The sequence below is a fragment of the Polypterus senegalus genome, chromosome 6 (assembly GCF_016835505.1).
Source record: "Polypterus senegalus isolate Bchr_013 chromosome 6, ASM1683550v1, whole genome shotgun sequence".
Taxonomy (NCBI): Eukaryota; Metazoa; Chordata; class Cladistia; order Polypteriformes; family Polypteridae; genus Polypterus; species Polypterus senegalus.
This window is the reverse complement of record NC_053159.1, coordinates 84,908,337-84,929,244: the sequence shown is the minus strand read 5'-3', so window position 1 is coordinate 84,929,244 and position 20,908 is coordinate 84,908,337. Positions and strand designations below refer to the sequence as shown.

Here is a 20,908-nt window from a genome sequence, read left to right as displayed (position 1 = left end):
TACAGAGGTCTGTGAAGCTCCAACAGATCCTCCTGCATCAGTACCCTGATCACAGGCCGCATGGACAGTGCATGGTCTGCATATAGGAAGGAGCAGCTCCGATGGTCATAATGATAGATTTTTGGATTCATTCTTTTCTTTGACCTTTTAACCTTATTAAATTTGTTTTGCCTGCTAGGATGTACCTCTGAATTATTTTACAATACTTTTCACACAGTGTGGTACTGCAGTGGTTAATGCTCTTGTCTTCCTGCCCCAGAGTTCATCTTTGCTCTTCTCCATGTGTCTGCATAGGCTTTCCTGCTATATCCCAAAGATGTAGATTTAAGTTTGCTGGTAATTCTGAATTGGCATTATGTGCATGAATGAACTGGCATCCTTTCCCAGGTTGGCCCTTACCTTGCACTCTGTGTTGCCAGGGTAGGCAACACCTGCCCATAGCCCTGAACTGGACCAGAAGGTAAGAAAATAAATTTATGGAGGTGTTATGCAGTCACTTAAAAATGAGCAGATGCATATGGTGTTCACATTCTACCTACTGTAGAGTCCATGTCAGGAGAAGCTGGCAGAATAAAAAAAAATCAAAAAGAAAATCAGGAATAAAATTTCAGTGAATAATGCTGATAGAATTATACACTGCTATGTTAAACATAGCCTTTCTAAAAATAAATAAAGCACCACTGTCATAATCATTTGTGACTCCACAGGTAAGAGCTACAGCTTAATTAAAAACAGGAAGATCATTTAAAGGCAGGAAGGAGCTTTTGAATTGCCTGGATTGAATACCTGTGGCCACAATGGTCCCAGAGGAGATGTCTGAGGAGCATTAAATTAGACATGGTCCTAGCTTTATTTCTGCATGTGCATGCCTGGTGTTGTTTGTTCAGGTTTGGACCTTGTTGTTCTCTTCTAATCTATAATACTTCCAAGAAGACTGGCTACAGAGTAGTGCCATGGTATAAATATAAGGAATTGGCATTCCATTTAGCATTGGCTCCTTGTTCATACTTGTTACCATTAGGATAAACTTTAGATTTCTGCAACCTTGAATGGTAAAAATATTTAATCATTGAAGCTTTAATAACTTGGTTATACAGGCAAAAAGTTATTGGATCATTCGTAATTAACATAAGGCTTTGCTCTGTACTTCCATTTAAACAACATTTATGTATATACATTTTCACACAATAAATGTAGCTCAAATATTTTTTCAAAAGTAAAAGAAAAATTACAATTAAAAAGATATAAATATAAATAAAATAGCAAAAGTACCCGGTATTGCTCAGTTATAATGGATTGACTATATGCAGCTTCTAAGACTCTTATAGTTATGATGGCTATAGCCCAATTTGATAATATATACTATGATCAGATGGTCAGGGAGGAGAGCCAAACAAAAATGTCAGCCAACAGGATGCTGAAGAAAATAAACCTTCAGGTGTTACATGGCCAAAAACCTTAAAAATGCCATCTGACATTCTATGGTAAATAAATTTAACACAGTTATTCATTACTGTTATGATGCACTTTTCTGGAATATGTGATACAATGGACCTTGTCAATAACGATAGCATTCATATCCTTTTTCACAAAAGGATCTGCACTGTTATCTGGAAGGTTGCCAGTTCATATCCTATTACTGCCAGAAGGGATCCTACTTCATTGAGCCCATGAACAAGGCCCTTAACCTGCAATTGCTCCAGAGGCACCGTACAATGGCTAACCCTGCCCTCTGACCCCCAAAGCTCACGTGAAAAGACAATTTCCCCTCAGTGATTAACAAAGTATATCACTTCAAAAAGAAGGATCAAAAGAGGTTGCAGACAGCTTTGGCCAAGTGGCTGTATGGCACAACACCATATGAAGCATATGTGGAAGATCTGGAGGAGCTTTCTTTATTTGTTCCCAGCATCAAAGCAAGCTGCAGAGTATTTTGACCAGGTGACAGTTAAAATTACCTGTTTTTTTGTGTAGGATGCCAAGAAAGAAACTAGAAAAGTAATGTCTAACAACTAGTACAAATCTTTCAAGCATGTTACCCACAGAACCTATTTTAATCTACCGTAGACATCTACGTATAAGTCGGGTCTTAAAACCCGAAAAATCGATCATAAAATCAGACCCTGACATACGCCTGTTCAAAAATGTGACACTTAAATTTTTGTTTTTACATCTTCTTGCTTCCTCCAGTCTCACACCAGTTTCTCAGACACATAAAACATTGTTGCAGCAGCACAGTTACCAATTTATTTCGCCACTTCAATGACTTTTAATTTAAAACCAGCTTCATATTTACTTCTGATTGAACACTCCATCGTAGATAAGGGATGCTCTTACGATAAAAGTGTATAAGCGTGTGAGATACAAAAAACACACAACAGTGCAATTGTCGCTTCGGGATAGATCGGGTATTACCATGTGGTCACGCAGGCACAATGCATAGAAAAAAAAAAGGCAGTGTGCTCCGTGGTTACTCTCTCAGGTGGGCGTCAGCATATCATAATCTCTTGGACCAATAGCGTGAGTTTTCCACATTCGACTTATATGACCGACATTATAAAATACCGGAAATTATATGGTAAAATCAAGCTCCAACTTATCTGCGGGAAAACTTAAATACAGTATTATCTATTAAGCTACTTATCCATGGCAGGTTTTCAAGGAAGCTGGAGACTATCCTAGTAATCACTGAGTGCAAGGCAGGAACAATCTCCAGACAGGGCACCAGTACATCACAAGCTCAACCCACACACTCTAGGGCCAAGTTAACAACATAAGCTCACTAACCCATGGAGCAGCCTGAGGCAACCCACATGGACAAAGCATGAAGATGCACAGATGGAGCACCCAAAAAGCTATATTAAAAATGATTTACTCTGGTATATCTCAGACAGTGGAGCATTCCAAATATTATTGCATAAAAGCAAAAGGCCACCTCACCCGTTATTTTATGGTTGGCTCTGAAAATATTAGGCAAACCAATGTTTGAGGATCCAAGATTACAATTAGAAATATAGATGGACGCACACTCTAAAATATAAGAAGAAGCAAGACTGTTCAGAGCCTTAAAGATACATATGAACACCAATTGTACATTCACCATGCTTGAAAGAAGGGTTGGGATACAGTATTTTTGTTCATTTTCATATCATAAGAAACCAAGGGATTTGGAATGAGACCCGTGAAAAGCAAAACTTCATTTTCATTTGCTGCACGGTTTCCTAAAACAAGTTTTCAATACTAAGAGTTTGAACACACGTTAATGAGAATTATTGAACACTCAGAAGTTCAGCTGCTGCTAATAAGGCTTTGCAGTAGGACCACAATGTCAGACAGTAATGTGGAGTCAGGCTGAAAACAAATTTGGAGAACATGTTACGTTCTGGTTAGGGGTTTCACAATGGTTTCACCCCCAATCTCTGCAACGTGAGTGTTTTTTATTGTGTTGCTTTCCTTTCTCCCTTTTTCTCATGCCTAGTGAATTGTTTTTCTTTCTTAATTTTGTTTCTTTGCTAGTTTACTAGTTTTCCACTACTAAATTAATTACATTATTATCTGTAATAATAGTGGTTAACAGCTCTCAGTTGCAATCAGCCTACAATGCATGAAGGCTACTTAAAGCATAGCCAGATGGTGCATTTGTGCAGTGACATTAGCTCTTTCCTGTGTTCTTATTGTAACTTGGTGCTTTTTCCAGTAACATCTGTGACTGCTGACCATTAGATTTTGATATTGTCTAGGTCAACACTACTCAACTCTGCTCATGGAGGTCAGCAGTGGCTGCAGGTTTTAATTCTAACCAGTTTCACATTAGTAGCCAGGCCTAGGAGATCATGAAACTTGCCATTTAATTATATGGCTTGTTAGTGCTTTTATTCTTTCAAGACAAATCTTTATCACACTGTAAATTTTCGTATTGTGAGAGGATAATCTGTATGTTTTATGGTTCAGTACATTTTGTACTTCTCGGTCCTTCCCTTCTCTCTCATTTATTTCCAAACATTGTATTAACACGCTCCTACCCTCACCTATGGTCATGAGCTATGGGTAGTGACCGAAAGAACAAGATCGCGAATACAAGCAGCTGAAATGAGTTTCCTCCGCAGGGTGTCTGGGCTTTCCCTTAAAGATAGGGTGAGAAGCTCAGTCATCCGGGAGGGGCTCAGAGTAGAGCTGCTGCTCCTCCACATCGAGAGGAGTCAGATGAGGTGGCTCGGGCATCTGATCAGGATGCCTCCCTGGTGAGGTGTTCCAGGCACGTCCAACCGGGAGGAGGCCCCGGGGAAGACCCAGGACACGCTGGAGGGACTATGTCTCCCGGCTGGCCTGGGAACGCCTTGGGATTCTTCGGAAGAGTTGGAAGAAGTGGCCGGGGAGAGGGAAGTCTGGGCCTCTCTGCTTAAGCTGCTGCCCCCCCCGACCCGACCTCGGATAAGCGGAAGAGGATGGATGGATGCATGGATGTATTAACACAGATACTTCATGATGTATACACCCAGGTTTAGGTAGAGAGCTTGTGGTTCTTTTGTCATTTTCCCCTCATTACTGATGGCTAGTTAAGAACACAGGCAACAATTAAAGCCAAAATAACTGTTTAAAACCAAAATAGGCAATTAAGGGTTCTGAATCGTAACAAATGAATTAACTACAACTAAGCAAAAAAACATTGCTCTAGTAGTAAAGAAATATTTTGTAATTAATGATTTGGTTAATGCAAAAACCTACTGCACTATGGACCTCCAGGACCGGAGCTGAGTACACCAGCACTAACTCTTGGAATTCAGGCTTTGTTATTTTGCATTTTTGAATTCTGGATTATGTAGCATTTTGTTTGTGCAATTTTTTCCTGATGTTTGGTTACTTCTTGTTTTCTTTCCTTTTTTTAGTTCAGTATTTTTGTACTTTTGTATATTTTGAATTTTGACTTGTGCTTGATTTTTCTATTTTTTATTTTTGCATTTTCCCCTTTGATTTTTATAAATTAGTATTTTTTTATTTTTTAAGTATTAAATTAACTAATTAAAATGTGTTGGTAGCCAGGGTCTTTCAGGTTTCCCTGTACTTCTGGTAAAAGATTATAGGACAAATGTCCAAAAAGCGGAAGAAAATCAGTATGATTATTTGCAGAGGTTTTTATGTATTTAACCTCTAATGCGCATTTGCATGTTTAGTTCAAATCCCTTAGCTGTAGCCATATAAGTTGTTGTGATGCGAAATTTTGCATACAAGTTGATAAATATTTTGCATGTCTTTATTTGTAACTTAGGCAAAACAATGTAATATTAGTGTTACATTAGTGAGAAGCATTCATGTTTACCCCTTTTAGGAATAAGTGTCTTTGAATTTTATGACACGGTTGGAAGAAAGTGCCTCAAACAACTTTGGCTAATGTTTCTCTGCTGTTTCTCAGTCAACCCCCATAGGAAAGCCAGACAGCCTAACTGCCAAGCTTTACCTTAACATATGGTTTTGGGGGATGGCCAGAGGTGTAGCTAGGGTTTTCAGTGCCCAGGGACAACTGAAGATTTCGCGCCCCCTCCTGTTTGCCAAAATGCAATGGGGAAGGGAAAGAAATTTTTAAGAAAAAAATTTCATATTTTTTATTTTAAATAGTTTGAAATTTTTAAATATTAACATTTTTTAAACCACTTATATGCGTATATTTTCAAGGTTTCACAAAATTAATAAAGATAGTACGAAGTAAAATAATTAAGACAACAATGGTAGATCAAAAATATATATTTGCAACAACTTAGACAATGATACACTAATACCTCATGTCAGTCGAACGACCTGTTTAGTAACGTCAAAAATGTATCTGGGTGGGAGTCAACCATGTTAGAGTAGTGGAGGGGATAAATTATTGTCTGTTGGGTATATAGAACTAATACGTGCTTCAAAATCAGAAAGAGACAAAAAACATAGGAAAAAGATATCCTCATACTGATGGAGTGATGGACTGAGTATGTGAATGTTTTTTATTTACTTTTTAGTGCATTTAAGAATGGAAAACATTTCATTTTAAAATTACGTAACATCAATTTGATGCCCCCCGGATGCTGCGCCCGGGGACAGATGTCCCCCCTTGCCCCCCCAGCTAAGCCACTGGGGATGGCAGGTGTGAAGGTGTTCTGTCCCCCCATTGGTCTGAAGCATGGCTGTTTGGAACTGGCTTGTATCAGAAGCCTTTAAGTACCACAACACCCTATTGGCTCTAGGGGGTTGGAAGGAAAACCTATAAATTTGCTTGCTTTACCACACTCTCTGTTTCTTACCAAACTGCTGAATGACCATCTCACACCATGAACTGAAAAGAACAACACAATGAAGAGCACAGCTCGGCAGGCATATTGAGACAGGCATGCGGTCTGTTCTGAAGAAAGCTGACCACAAATGATGCCTTAACTAGACACATTTTAAGTAACTAACAAGTCTGTCTGCCGCCTGAAACTACACATCACCATTTATCACGTTGTATGGTTGCCAATATTGAAATGTACTTTGCATATTGTTATTATTTATGAATATTATCAATAATACATTGTTTAAATTTTAACTTAACTCCTGCTTGTCTTTTATTACACCTAATTGCCTGAGGTTATAGATGTAGAAGGGAAGGTGGGGAGACGTTATATACTATAATACCTTATAAACAGTAGTAAGTCTGTGAGATATGAGGCATTCTGACAAAGGCTACATACAGTATTAATAATACAAAAGGTGCAAAGTAGAGCAATATTTTACTCTACCAAGACAAAACATAAGTGATACTTATTTTGTTAAAAAACTATCCTTAAAATGTTTCCTCTTAATATACCAAAATTCATATAAAATTATTTGTGTCATTGTTATTATATATTTCATTTGTCATTTATCACATTCCAGCAAGACAAATTAGCCTGAATAATGTATCTAGGTAGAAAAACAAGCAATGGCAAAATGTTTTAAGATTTCAATATACTGCTATTAGTTTCAAACTTTATATTGCATTAACCTAATGCAAGTAATGCTGTGGAGGCAAAATGAGAAATGAGTGAAAATATCACATGTATCTGTTTATTTATGCATATTTTTTCTCATTTGCTGCTTGGATTATAGTGTCACAGAGATGTAGAAGCTACTCTGGCCACTTTGGACGTAAGACAGATTCCAAACTTGTTCACTACAGGGAGCACTTGCATACACCTAGCCAATTTCAGTGTAACGTTCAAGTCTGTGGGATGTCGGTGGATGGGTAGTATATTTAGAAGGTGGAGAAGTCCTCATATTGACACATTGAGAACATGCAACCTTCACACAAGCAGAGAACAAGCCAGCAATCTAACCTAGGTTTCTAAAACTGTGGAGCACCATACATTAACATACTGTGAAAGGTCAAAAGTTTCAGAAGCACTGTAAATCAAACAGACAGTACTGTAGATAAAGCCAATGTTAGATATAAATAAACTTCGTTCTTTGGCTGTAGTGGTAATTTTTTTCTCCTAAACACAAATATGAGGCTGGTCTAATACAAGCCCATCCAACTCCAGGGTTGACTCCAGCCTTTTGTCTGATGCCTCAGGGAGATGTCAGTTCAGTTCATAGTAAACAGGATCAGAAGGAGAGAACGAAGGGAAAATCAAAATGGTGATTCCAACAACCATGTTAGGCACTAATCCTTTGACTTTTTCAATTGTTGTTTCAGCAGGAACTGTGTGCTTTCCTGTTTTGTGAGCTTGTGTCTGCATTCAGATTTTACCTACAGCATAGATTGCATTCTTATTGATTTACTTGTTTTTGTGTTAGCTAGCTTATAATTTATTTTATTGATTTGCTGATGAATTACTTTAATTTAAGCATACACAAACATTTCAGCACACTGTGATTTTTCAACATTCTTATGTACTGCTTTGGATTGACACACGGCTTAAATATAAGATTTTTTCAAGAGTTGTTTTATTATGCTTGTGATTTTTCTCAGCTGCTCATCTCTTTACACACGTAAAACAATTTCCCACTGTAGGAACATTGTTTTCAAGGACTAATGAGCTCCTGTATAATGTAGGCCCTGAGCCACTTGTGGTCCCTGGCCACATTCATGTATTCTGTTCTTAGTGCACAACAGGGACCTTTATGCAAAATAAGTAACATGCAAAAAAGAGTAATGCAGTGTAATCAGGAGTTCACGGGGTATTGCTTTGAAGTGGTGCATGGTGTGACACACCAGGGAGGCAGTTACGAAGAGTGATGCTGTGCAAAGGGTGGCATGACTGAGAGTTAATAGGGGACCATCTCACCCTATTGCTTCAGAGTGATTGCAACTTCACAGGGAAGACTATTGCGTTGATGAGGTGCATGGCACGGCGCACTAGGGAGGCAGCTTTGAAGAGTGATTTGGTTGAAAATTTGCCACTCCATTGTTACCAATAACTTTCCAAATTTTAAATTACTAGGAGATTTGTAAGATGGTGCCAGTGTTTGTGGTCAAAAATCATCACAATTCATCACCTGAATTCCTACCACAATAGTTCATGATTGAACGAAAAGTACATACCCTGGAGTAGGAGCTATAAAAAGTACCAGGAACTACAAATGGCCTGAGTTCCTGTGGTGGAAATGCTATAAAAGTTCCTGTGATGGAAAACACTTATAGTTTTCAGTTCCAAGTAAAGACATTCAAGGAAAGACTAGTAGGCAAGAACAGAATATAATGGATGAGATAAGAATACAAGTAGAGCCATCCTGTCATCTTTCCCCTACATTTGCCTAAACTGAAGTCAGGAATCTTATCTTTGTAGCACAATTCACAAGACATAAAGCAGCCCTGGACTTGTAAGAGCATATCCACAAGCACTCATTCCAGACCAATTCACAGTTGCCAGTTACCCTATCACACACATGCACATCCATATGCCTGATGCAAAGACAGTCCCCAGGCTGGAAATTTATCCCACTTTTTGAAACCGAAAGGCACCATGCTACTGTCGTATGGTCCACACTTCCCAGTCATGGTTTGGTTAATTACCAATATCATTCATATTTTATCTGAGCCCACTTACCCCAACTGAATGTCACAGGGAATTGGAACCTAAAAGCTGTATCATAATACTTTCATGTACATTAAGTCATAACTCAATTATAACTTATTTAATAAATATTATATTTTATTATGAAAAATAACATTTTTGTTTCATTTAATAATATAGGAATTAGTTTTCGGCCTGGAACAGCTCCTTATATTGTGGCACACAACCTAATAAAGGCTCACGCTGAAGCCTGGCACCTGTACAATGACACTTATAGAGCAACGCAAGGAGGAATCATTTCTCTCTCAATCAACTCAGACTGGGCTGAGCCAAGGAACCCCTATAAACAGGAGGACATCGATGCTGCCAGACGCTTCATACAGGTATGCTAGACCAAACTGCAGTCCACATTCTAGACAAGATACCAGGCAATTTTTAGACTTTTTGAACAGTTTTTTTTCTATATATGGAATCTTAATAACAACAAATATCACATGTGTTTGCTTAACCCTCTTACTCTCACAAGTTGTAGAAGGTGGCTGTTACTAGACAAACAGTTATTTTTCCCTAGTGACTACTAGTTATTTATTTCAGCACAAACATTCCAGAGAGATACCTACATTTTTTTCCCTTTAGTTTTTCATAGGTTGGTTTGCTGATCCAGTTTTCAAAAATGGAGACTACAACGAAGTTATGAAAACGATGATACGAGAGAGAAGTCTGGCTCAAGGCTTGGCAAAATCTAGGTATGTTTCTTAGAAATCAATTTGTTCAAACTGAAAATAAAGCATTTCCATACAATGCATAGATGGTTTCAACTTTTAGCATAAGACATTTTGAATCTTAAACATTTAGTCTTCTTAAAATCCCAATATAAAATAAATCATATTTAATACCAAGAAGTAGCAAGCATGATAACAGAAAAACATGACATTCTCAAACCTGCTTAATACAATTCAAAATCACAAGAGATCAGAGCAGCATCACCAGCTCCAGACAAGGCACAAGTCCACCGTAAGGTTTAAACCTCTCAGATGAGACAAATTTAGGATTGCCAAATAACCTACCACAAACGTTACTGGAAAATGTGTGAGGAAAATTTCAGTATTCAAAGAAAACTCCATGTAGACAAGGGCAGAATGTGGAAAGATTACAACGCCAGCTATCAGGTGAAAAATTTGAAAACAAAGTACTGGACCAGTGAGGTGGTTGTCCTAATTACTTGGCCACTATGGCCACTGGACAGCAAAGGCCAAAGTAAACTTTAATTAGAACTGAATTGGAGGTCTGAAAATCAAGAGTACACCTTATGAGAAGGATTTAGGAGTCATAGTGGATTCTAAGCTATCGACTTCCCGGCAGTGTTCAGAAGCCACTAGGAATGGATAACAGAATGTTCAGTTATATTCTATGATGTGTGGAGTTCAAGTCCAAGGAGGTTATGCTCAAGCTTTATAATGCACTGGTGAGGCCTCATCTGGAGTACGGTGTACAGTTTTGGATGCCAGGCTACAAAACGGACATAGCAGCACTAGAAAAAGTCCAGAAAAGTGCTAGTAGGGTGATTCCAGGGCTACAGGGGATGAATTATGAGGAAAGATTAAAAGAGCTGAGCCTTTTCAGTTTAAGCAAAAGATTAAGTGGAGATATGACTGAATTGCTTAAAATTATGAAGGGAATTAGTAGAGTGGATCAAAACTGTTATTTTAAAGGAGTTCATCAAAAACACAGGGACACTGTTGGAAACTTGTTAAGGGTAAATTTCGCACAAACATTAGAAAGTTTTTGTTTACACAGAGAACCAAAGATACATGAAATAAGCTGAGATAAGTAGTGTGGTAGACAGTAAGACTTTAGGGACTTTCAAAACTAGACTTGATGTTCTTTTAGAATAATTAAATGGATAGGACTGACGAGCTTTGATGGGCTGAATGGTCTGTTCTCGTTTAGATTGTTCTAATGTTCTATGTATTTTATATGACTGTGTTTATTAATTAGAGTGAAATTAACTGTAAGTGTACATTTTTGTAGCTTATGACAAACTATACTTATTTTTAGTTCACTCTTGAGCTACAATATCATCAAATTTTAACCTTCCTTAGAATCTGCTGGATAAAGAAACTAAGTATTTCAGAAACTAACACTCCTCTGATACATGTCATCATGACCATGCCATCATATGCACTACCATCATGCAGAAAGTGAGCTGCACTTGAGTGCCATTTTCATTGTTTTAACAATAAGAAATATTGTTTCCTGTATTTCAGATTACCAGAGTTTACAGAGGAAGAAAAGAGAAGAATTAAAGGAACATTTGATTATTTTGGATTTAACCACTATACTACTGTGTTGGCTTATAACTTTAAATATGCTACTATTATTCAGTCATATGATGCTGACAGGTACAGTAACTTAATCTGCAGGAATTATTATTGAAATGTTTCATTTTGCATGAAAACTAGTTTGAAGCTTATCAAGTGGTTGAAGGGATGGGTTAGTGTGCATACTAAAAGAGCAAAAAAAGATGTTTGTTACCATGCTGAAAGGAAAATGATAAGAGATGCGACATTTCTGCTTTATAACTTTCATCAGGTCCATGTGATGAAGACTGTACAGCTGAAGCATTATGTGTTTCTAACCTTCTTTTCTTTTCAGCAATAGAGTCATCCTTTGTCTTTTTTTCCTTTACAAGCTTATGTTTAGACCAGTAACAGCACACTGCACAATAACCTGCAGTGAATACACTTGACTTGAGTATTCATAGTTTTCATACTCTTTCTCTGTACGTTTAGCATAGTGATAGTGAAAGTGGTAGGGCTGAGAAGGGCGCCCGTACACATGTGCAGTATGGCTGCTGCCGAGAGTTGATTCTACAGTAAATTCAAATAAAAATAAAAAGAGGAATAACCTTGGAAGTCAATCATTAACTATGTTGGTCTATTGTAGTTTTCAATGATTTGTTATAAAAATAAAATACATTAATATATTAATTCACTGTTTAGAAAATAAGAACAAGCAGATTTTCAGGATTATCTGAAGGTGGCTCATTGATATAATTCAATGGTGATATTTCTAATGAAAGTAATCACACCCAACAAAAAGCTGATGTGAATGCCTAGACTTAAATTATCAATGATATGTTACTTTGATGGGTTTGTATAAAAAAAAATGCATAAATATTGTATTATTTTCATTTTTTAACATTTTTTTCTGCACTTTTACTTGAAAATATGGACATTAAGAAACAATCATTTTCTGCATTTGCTCCAATACCATAACATTTTAAAACCTTTCCTGTTTTTGTTACATCCAGGGCAGCAAAATCTGAAACAGATCGCAGCTGGCTAGGCTCGGGCTCCTTTTGGCTGAAAGTGACCCCTTTTGGATTCAGAAAAATCCTAAAATATATTAAAGACGAATATGGTAACCCCCCTATATATATTACGGAGAATGGCATTTCAGAACGCGGGGAAGTAGACTTAAATGACGTCTGGAGAAAACATTACTATACCAGCTATATTAATGAAGCACTAAAAGGTTTGGACATTATTTAATAATAATAATTACTAATACAATTGCAAACTTAATTTTCTGTAAATATTGTACAGTATAATATTTCCTTGTATCAGAGTTGTTTACTTGTTTGTCTGTAAATATCGTGTTTCTTACACAACCTGTGATTGACTGGTTCCCTACAATAATTTTGTTTCTATATTGTATCTAATACAACCCAAATTAGAGCTCATGTGGTTTACATCTGACTAAATAAATAATCTATTGGTCATATATATAAAATATAAAGAACCATAAGATGATTTTTTTCCCCAAGCATGTGAACACATTTTACAAAAAACATTAAAAGGTATATAATCGTTCATTGCCTAAGAGTACCATAAAAATACCACAAAATAAAATGTATGCTCATTTTGTCCTATGAATTTTATTATTTGTTCTATTTTACAGAAGTACCATGGGTACAAGCACTCCACACTGACAGCCCGGTCATGTCATTTTCTAACCCACTTAAACCATAAACAGGGTCTCAGAGTTCTGTAGCAAGTCCCAGCCAGCATACAATACAAAGCAGGAACAATCCCCTTGACAGGGCACCAGTCCATCACAGGGGAACACACCCACACACACCATACACACTAGGACCAATTTGGTGTTGCCAATCCCCCTAACCTGCATGTCCTTGGGTTGTGGTAGGAAATAGGACCATCCAGAGCAAATCCACACCGGCCCTAGGAGAACATGCAAACTCCATGCAGCGAGGACACAGGACTCTACACAGACAGTAACTGAAGAAAGATTCAAATTCACTATCCTGGAATTATGTGCATTTTGCACTACCAACTCATTCATTGCATATACTGGCAGTGATTTACAGAAGATGAGTGAAAGAGAGAGCTCAGGTGACGTCACCTGGAAGTGCTTTGCTTGCAGTGCTTAGAGGCAGTCCCTGCATGCCTCAAGGCAAGAGATCTCTAATAGCTTGTGGTGTAGAAAGAACTGCTTCTAAGGACTCTTGAAATCCAGATTTCCTGGGTTCTCTTTTGACCACCAGCAATTACTACAGTGCCAAATGTGCAACCAAGGATAGATTGTGGTGTGATTCCATGACAAACCACTTGGTGTAGTTGGCAGGATATGCACTGTGGATGAAGGGGTGGAGTGTAGTAGCAGTGCTGCTCAGAAAGTTGGAGCTGAGTGAGAGAGAGCAGTCAGTTCATACCATCAGGAAGTTCTCCACTTGTAGTGCTTACAGACAGTCCCTACAGGCTTTGAGGATGAGAGTTCTCCTATTGCTGTCACTGTAAAAGAAGGCCATTGTAATCCAGACATCACTGGTTCTCGGCTGACAACCAGAAGTTGCCACAGTGCAAAATGTGTGACCTGGGATGGATCATGGTATGATTCCATTACAAAACACAGTGTCACCTAAAAAATGCACCTACGTGTAATAATTACCTATTTTCTTTTTTGTACAGCTTATAAACTGGATGGTGCGGACATTCGTGGCTATACAGCCTGGACTCTAATGGACAATCTCGAGTGGGCTACTGGTTTTTCTGACCGCTTTGGTCTTTACTATGTAAATCGATCAGATCCTGCTTTGCCCCGTATTGCCAAGCAATCAGCAGGACACTACACCAGGATTATTCGCTGTAACGGGTTCCCCAATGACATGTGCCTGCAGCCAGATTCAGAAGGTAAGGAAGGGATAGTAAGCCATCAGTTCATTCAAGAACATTTAACATTTACGAAGCAAAACAGACTTTGCAAACCTTGTTTTAATACAGAAGTCCATAGATAAAAATGTATTTAATGTAAAATTAAACTTTATTATACATTATATTTATGCTTAGGCTATGAAAAAAAATGTATCTGTTGTGTTTGTATTATATTTATATTAATTCTGGGAGCTGTATAGTCTGAACAGTGGCAGAGACAAAATACAATGTACCTAACATTATTCCACAGTTTTCTTACCATGACTGATCTATTTGTGATCTTCCTTTGGAGTGGCACATAACCACTAAATAATTATGCTAAGCACACAGAAACTAATTAATCTAATAAACAAAAATTAGGAAACATTTTTACAATGGAAAAACAAAAGATGTATTTTGATATCTGTAAAATGTGTTCTTTTGCACTATCATGGTACTTAAAAGCACTGTGAAATTACAATGAAAATAATGAAATAAAGCACCAGTTAAGATAAACATTTACCATGTTACATTAGTGTGTTCGGTTAATGTTAAAATTGACTGTGTTTGCATTTTCCACACAGGTACCACTGTAGCCCCTACCACTGGTGTTATCGAGAACACGCTTCAGAGCCAAGTGAAATTCCTAGGACTCAAGCTACATACAGACAACGCTGAAATTGGTCTCTACATCTTACTGGCCCTTGCTGTAATCAGCACCCTGGCGTTTTCTCTCGTCTCCTACAAGTTTTTTAAAAATAAGTCGAAATCTATAAATCAGGACTTGAGTCTCAATACATTTTAAGTCTTTTTTTTCATTTGTTAAGAACAAATTGTAAAAAATATGCATTTGTGTGACATCTTATAGTATTATTAAAATTAACATTTATTATTGTTATTAAAATTGTTGTTTTTTCTTTACCTTTTTATGAGAACAAAAAGTATAACCAGGGACAAAAGCTTCATACTTTTTAATCTCTATTAAAGTTTTGTTTGACAGTACTTGCTTTTTTTATTATTAAAATGCATTAAATATGATGTTTCATGTATAGAATTTGTTTCTGCAATTATAATTGCTGTTTTATATCAGGTATAGTTTTGGGTCATTAGGCATAATACATAAAATAATGAAAAATCTTTTTTTATTAAAATAATTTTATGGAATTTCAGGCTGTACCAGACAAATGAGAAAATTCAAAACAATCACTAAATTTTTAAATGACATTTTTTTTAAAACAAATAAAAAATTTAACAAAGAACATTTTTTTAAGAAAAGGCAAGAAACAAAAGAATTTAACACACAATAATAATTATTCACTAATGAAGAATTCAAAAATGTAAACAAAAACACCAATTAAAGAGCTGTTTATAAAATCAAAACAGGAAATTCAAAAATAAGTCAAAACATTGTTAACAGTAAGCAACTTCCAAGAAACAGTAAACTAAACTATAAAAGCTAGACCAATATTTTTTGTTTTTAAAAATAAGAAAGATAAAGTGAGGATATTCTGAATTATGGAAGCACACCTCTTAGGCAGTGATGATTCTGAAATTAAAAAGTGGCCCAATTGTATTTAAAAAAAACGGAGGAGGATTTTCCCTTGCTTAAACAAACTGCCTTCTGTATAAGACTTTCTAACTAACCTCCCTGTTTTTTTTTATTGTTAATAAAAGTACACATTGCTAAAATGGTATACATCTTTAACGTTCCACTGTATGTGCTGTACCATAGTATTGACTAAAATATGGGTCACAGATGTCACTGTAGGTCTTCTACATACATAATACTTAAAAAAGTCAAGCTCAGCTATATTTCAAGCTGCATAATAAAGATGTACTTAGACTAAGAAAACCTCAAAGTTGTCAATACGAAAATGCCAGCTCTTATGTTATGGTCAGTAATTGCTGTATGTTGAAATTATGGATAATTTATATGGTGTCTGTTGTCCAGTCTTGTAGACCACACCAATTAGAGTCCTGATGGAATTCACAAGTGCATTTATCTCATCTATAATGTAGATAGATAGATAGATAGATAGATAGATAGATAGATAGATAGATAGATAGATAGATAGATAGATAGATAGATAGATAGATAGATAGATAGATAGATAGATAGATAGATAGATAGATTTTCACAAGATCAACAAATGTTCAAAAACACTATATTTCATCACATTTGCAAGATTTAAAGTTATATTGTCTGCACTCCTCCAAATATTTTCAGTACACACTAATAACTCTGTTATTATAGCAAAGCCAATTAGAAAAAAAAATGATCATATTTGACGAAGCCTTCAGTTTCCTATTATGACATGAGAATGTGATGACCTTCTTTCCTTCTTCTCTTTATTTTTGCCCTACTGCTTGTGTTATCAGGGCTCCTTACTCTAGCTGACTTCTCACTATTTTTTCTTTACTCGACAGCTGCTTTTTTCCTGTTATTACTTCTGCATCCTTCTGTATTCTTAAATGCTCTCTCATTTAACAGTAGTGCATGTGCACCAAACGCCATGTTTATTAACTCACTCATAATATCTGTGAGAGTCAGACATCCAGAAACCCTTGTATACACTTAACAGGCATGTTAGAAGATTGTATAAAAATTCCCTTTTCCCATTTTATGCCCTGTTTTCTCCATATTAAGTAAAATGTTGGGAGCACTTGGAAATTTATTAATAAGGGGATAGAGGATACGTTATGTAGGACGCTCTACAGGAGTATCATGAGTCATAGAGGAGAAAAGTGGACAGCTATTTCTGTGCCAGCAGAGTAGCATGGTAAAGGTAACAGGAAATTTGACAGGCAAATTAACATTATCTTATATTAGCCTGAAATGAATTTAAGATCTCACAAAATTAATTACACATATCTGAAAATATATGTATGTTTTAAAAATGCATTTTAAGATATCAAATAGATTTCAAGATATTTTGAAATAGGTTTCCTGTTTCAAATAGGTCTGTAAGCATTTTGAGATATCTGAAATTTAAGGCATCTTACAATGATGTCTATGTTTTCACATGGACTTTCTATTTTAGGATGTCTTGAAAATGAGCAGGAACCTATCTTGAGATATCATGAAATGCATTGCACAGTAGAGCTATTTTAAGACAGCTGGAAATGTATCTGAGATATCTTAATATCCATCCATCCATTTTCTAACCCGCTGAATCCGAATACAGGGTCACGGGGGTCTGCTGGAGCCAATTCCAGCCAACACAGGGCACAAGGCAGGAACCAATCCTGTGCAGGGTGCCAACCCACCACAGGACACACACAAGGACCAATTTAGAATTGCCAATCCTCCTAACCTGCATGTCTTTGGATTGTGGGAGGAAACCGGAGCACCCGGAGGAAACCCACGCAGACACGGGGAGAACATGCAAACTCCACGCAGGGAGGACCCGGGAAGCGAACCTGGGTCTCCTAACTGCAAGGTAGCAGCACTACCACTGCGCCACCGTGCCACCCTATCTTAATATCTATTTCAGATATCTTTATCTTCATTTTTAGATCTCAAGTTCATTTCGTGATATATTAAAATGACTCTTTGCTTCATTTCAGATATCTTCAAATGTATTTCAATATATGTCAGCATTTATGGATTTTAAGATATCTTTAAAAATGACATGAACTTATTTTAAGATACAGTATTTGAATATCATTTTCAGATATCTACAATGCAATTCAAGATATCTTAAATCTTTTCTAAATCTCAGACTAGTTTCATGTCAATTTTAAGATATTTCGAGGTAAATGCCTGCTCATTTTGATGTATCTCAAAAGCATTTAAAGGCACCTTAAAATGGATAGGATGTCCCATTGAAATAGTAGGAAGTTTTACAGGAAGTAATGATAAGATATCTCAAAATGAATTTCAGATATTTTAAAATGCATGCAAGGATAATTTGAGAAATCTCAAAATATGTTTGAGATATTCTGAAATGCATTTTGTAATATCTCAAAATGGATTGCATATATCTTAAATACTGTATTTTGAGATATCTTGAAACAAATTTCAGATATCTTAACAGGAGAACTGTATTTTAGGATATCTGAAATTCATTTTGCTCTATCTCAAAATGTTAATTTGGCTTGTCAGCATGGGCAACAGAGGCAGGACAGCTGGTCTTTGGTCACCAGCCAAAGCAGAACTAATGGCCTTTATTCTGCAGAGTTGGGATAGATGTTACACTTCTAGCTTGTTAAGAGACCCCAACTCTGCTGAGGATAAGAAAAGTTATTCTGTTTAGCTGTGAGTTTGCAAAAAATAAAAGCCTCCAGCATATCTGATTGTAAGTATTCAGTGGTCTTGATTCTTAACTGGCAGAGTACCTTCTAGTAGTCACAATGGTTAGATGAAACGGGATACAGCAGTATATTGTCATTTTCGGATTACAAGCTGGTGTGCCAAAGGTTATGGTAAATACGTCACATTCGATTTAAGCTACTGTTATCACCGTCTTTCCTTCAGAAACAGCTGCTAATCTTCAGGTCTCTGCCTTTTAGATCTCATTGCAGGTTCAAACTAACTATACCAATGAAATACTCATAGGTGGGCACCACTGCTCCACCAAACATAGTTTAGAGTTAAAAATGAAGAGTATTGATTACCCACAGATACGTTCTCAGGCATTTTTAGTTCAGTCCAACAAGGTACTAGTAAATAATAATAGTAATAGTAATAAAGTGTATATACATATATACATCCATCCATCCATTATCCAACCCGCTATATCCTAACTACAGGGTCACGGGGGTCTGCTGGAGCCAATCCCAGCCAACACAGGGCGCAAGGCAGGAAACAAGTCCCGGGCATGGCGCCAGCCCACCACAGTACACAGTATATCTCTTTATATTTCTCTTCTGGTTCGTCCTGCTTCCTCTTCAAACCCGGTCCCGCCGACACGCAGCCCACACAGCATTTTTCGATTCCTATTCGTCCTCTTATAAACCCTTCCCCACGCTGCCTGCAGCTTCCCATACACCCCCACGCCGCTTTTCTCAATTCCTATTCCTCCTTCAGATTATCGCGTTCCCCACTCCTCTCTCATGTCCCCATTAGAGTCACATCACCGGCCTATATCTAGCCTGACCGCTTGACCTTTCACTTCGGCCATGTGTGCGCCTGGGAGCCTTTTCCGTAGCCTGCTACAGGAAGGTACTTTCTCGACCATTGGCATTGGTTTCGTTCCTTGCTATTGGTTTTGCTCCTTGATATTTTCGTTTACTGCGACGGTTGTTTCCTAAGCCTTTGTTATAAAATGAATGACAGTATCTTCTCTGTCGACGGGTTTTTGTACAACATCATCTGTATTCTGGGATCTGGCAACTGCCTTTTCTTATCAGTGGGTTATTTCTTGACACAAACAGTTGATGAAGGCAATGCACTGTTTTCTGTTGCTATTCTCACGCCACCGTATGCTACGGTGGGCATCAGCTATCTAGTTTATAAATATATTATTAATAATAGTAATAAAGCACATCTCCTCCTCTGCCTCATTCTCTTCCTACTGGTGAGTGTTGCCCTCTGCCTCCCAATTCTGACTCAGTTGGATGAGGCAGAACAGCTACTTTTATCTCAGACCCAGGAGAACTCCAGCTGTGGCACTGCATGCTGGAAGCACTTCTAGGTCATACAGTAACTTTGTGAATTAGGAAGGTCCATTCTTCAGAGTGACTCCTGTGGCACGCAAGGACCTCGACAGGGTCACCCTTCTGTAATACAATACCCAAACCACCTTGTAGGTGTCCATACTGGGCTCCAGTCAGGGAAGCACTTCCACCTCTTGTGATGAGGGACAAATTTTCCAAAAACTCCACTCATCCCTAGTCCACCCATTATGTGATCATCCCAACTGGGAAAGAAAGTGAGAACCATCCCAGCCAGGTTGCGTTTCCATTCTTGTACTCCAACCATTGTGGTTTTCTGAACTGGTAGAAGATCTGTCCTGACCCCAATCGAGATGCTAGTCCATCCAGTGCAGCACTTACAATATGATGTATGTAAAAATAAAACAGTTATAACCAAGAGGTGCTATAAAAATCACATTGCAATATATAACAAACATTCCAATCAAAAATACAATCTGCAAAATTTCCATGAGAGTTGAGAAACATTAAATCATCATCACCACTTAAACCCTCCACCCACACCCATCTCAGACAGATATTTAAAAAGGCATATGAATTATAAAATAGCTAAAATGGATTACAATTTATTAATAGTTGGTATTTATTTAATGATGTTTCAAAAAATGAAGAACTGAGACTGGGTTATATAAAAAACAAAATCTTGAAATTCATTAAGGACAATATCAAAACTAAATTAACTTTAAAGAGGTGTAACAGTTTCTTATATTTTTTTTTTGTTTACTCAGTATCTGGCAAAATGACTATCAAGTGAAATATAGTCCTGGTCCCCAGTGCACACTTCTAGAGCTGAAAACTCATTGTGGTGTAGAGTGAAAATGCTGACACAAAGCCGTCTGGTCCCCATGGAAAAGTACACTGAAGTCCATTGATCTCAATTACACAAACGTGGTTAAATCCAAGAGGAATTGAATAAAGACTTCCTACCTTCAAAAAGCTTTAAGTACTCAAAAACACCAACTTAACATGCATTATTAGCCAGAGAATTGACCTGGCTAACAATTAAACATCCCCATTTGAAAGTAAGTCCACATT

The 20,908-nt window shown here is 37.2% G+C and overlaps 1 protein-coding gene across 1 annotated transcript in view; it reads left to right on the top strand.

Moving 5' to 3' along the window:
• LOC120530640 (lactase-phlorizin hydrolase) overlaps positions 1-15,023 on the top strand; it is a 49,490-nt gene extending 34,467 nt beyond the window's left edge. Inside the window, exons 12-17 of the mRNA XM_039755063.1 lie at positions 9,186-9,388; positions 9,642-9,751; positions 11,273-11,407; positions 12,319-12,542; positions 13,997-14,218; positions 14,803-15,023. Of these exons, the coding sequence (XP_039610997.1) occupies positions 9,186-9,388; positions 9,642-9,751; positions 11,273-11,407; positions 12,319-12,542; positions 13,997-14,218; positions 14,803-15,023 (1,115 nt within the window). The remainder of the gene's footprint in view (positions 1-9,185; positions 9,389-9,641; positions 9,752-11,272; positions 11,408-12,318; positions 12,543-13,996; positions 14,219-14,802) is intronic.
• Positions 15,024-20,908: the final 5,885 nt, after the last annotated feature.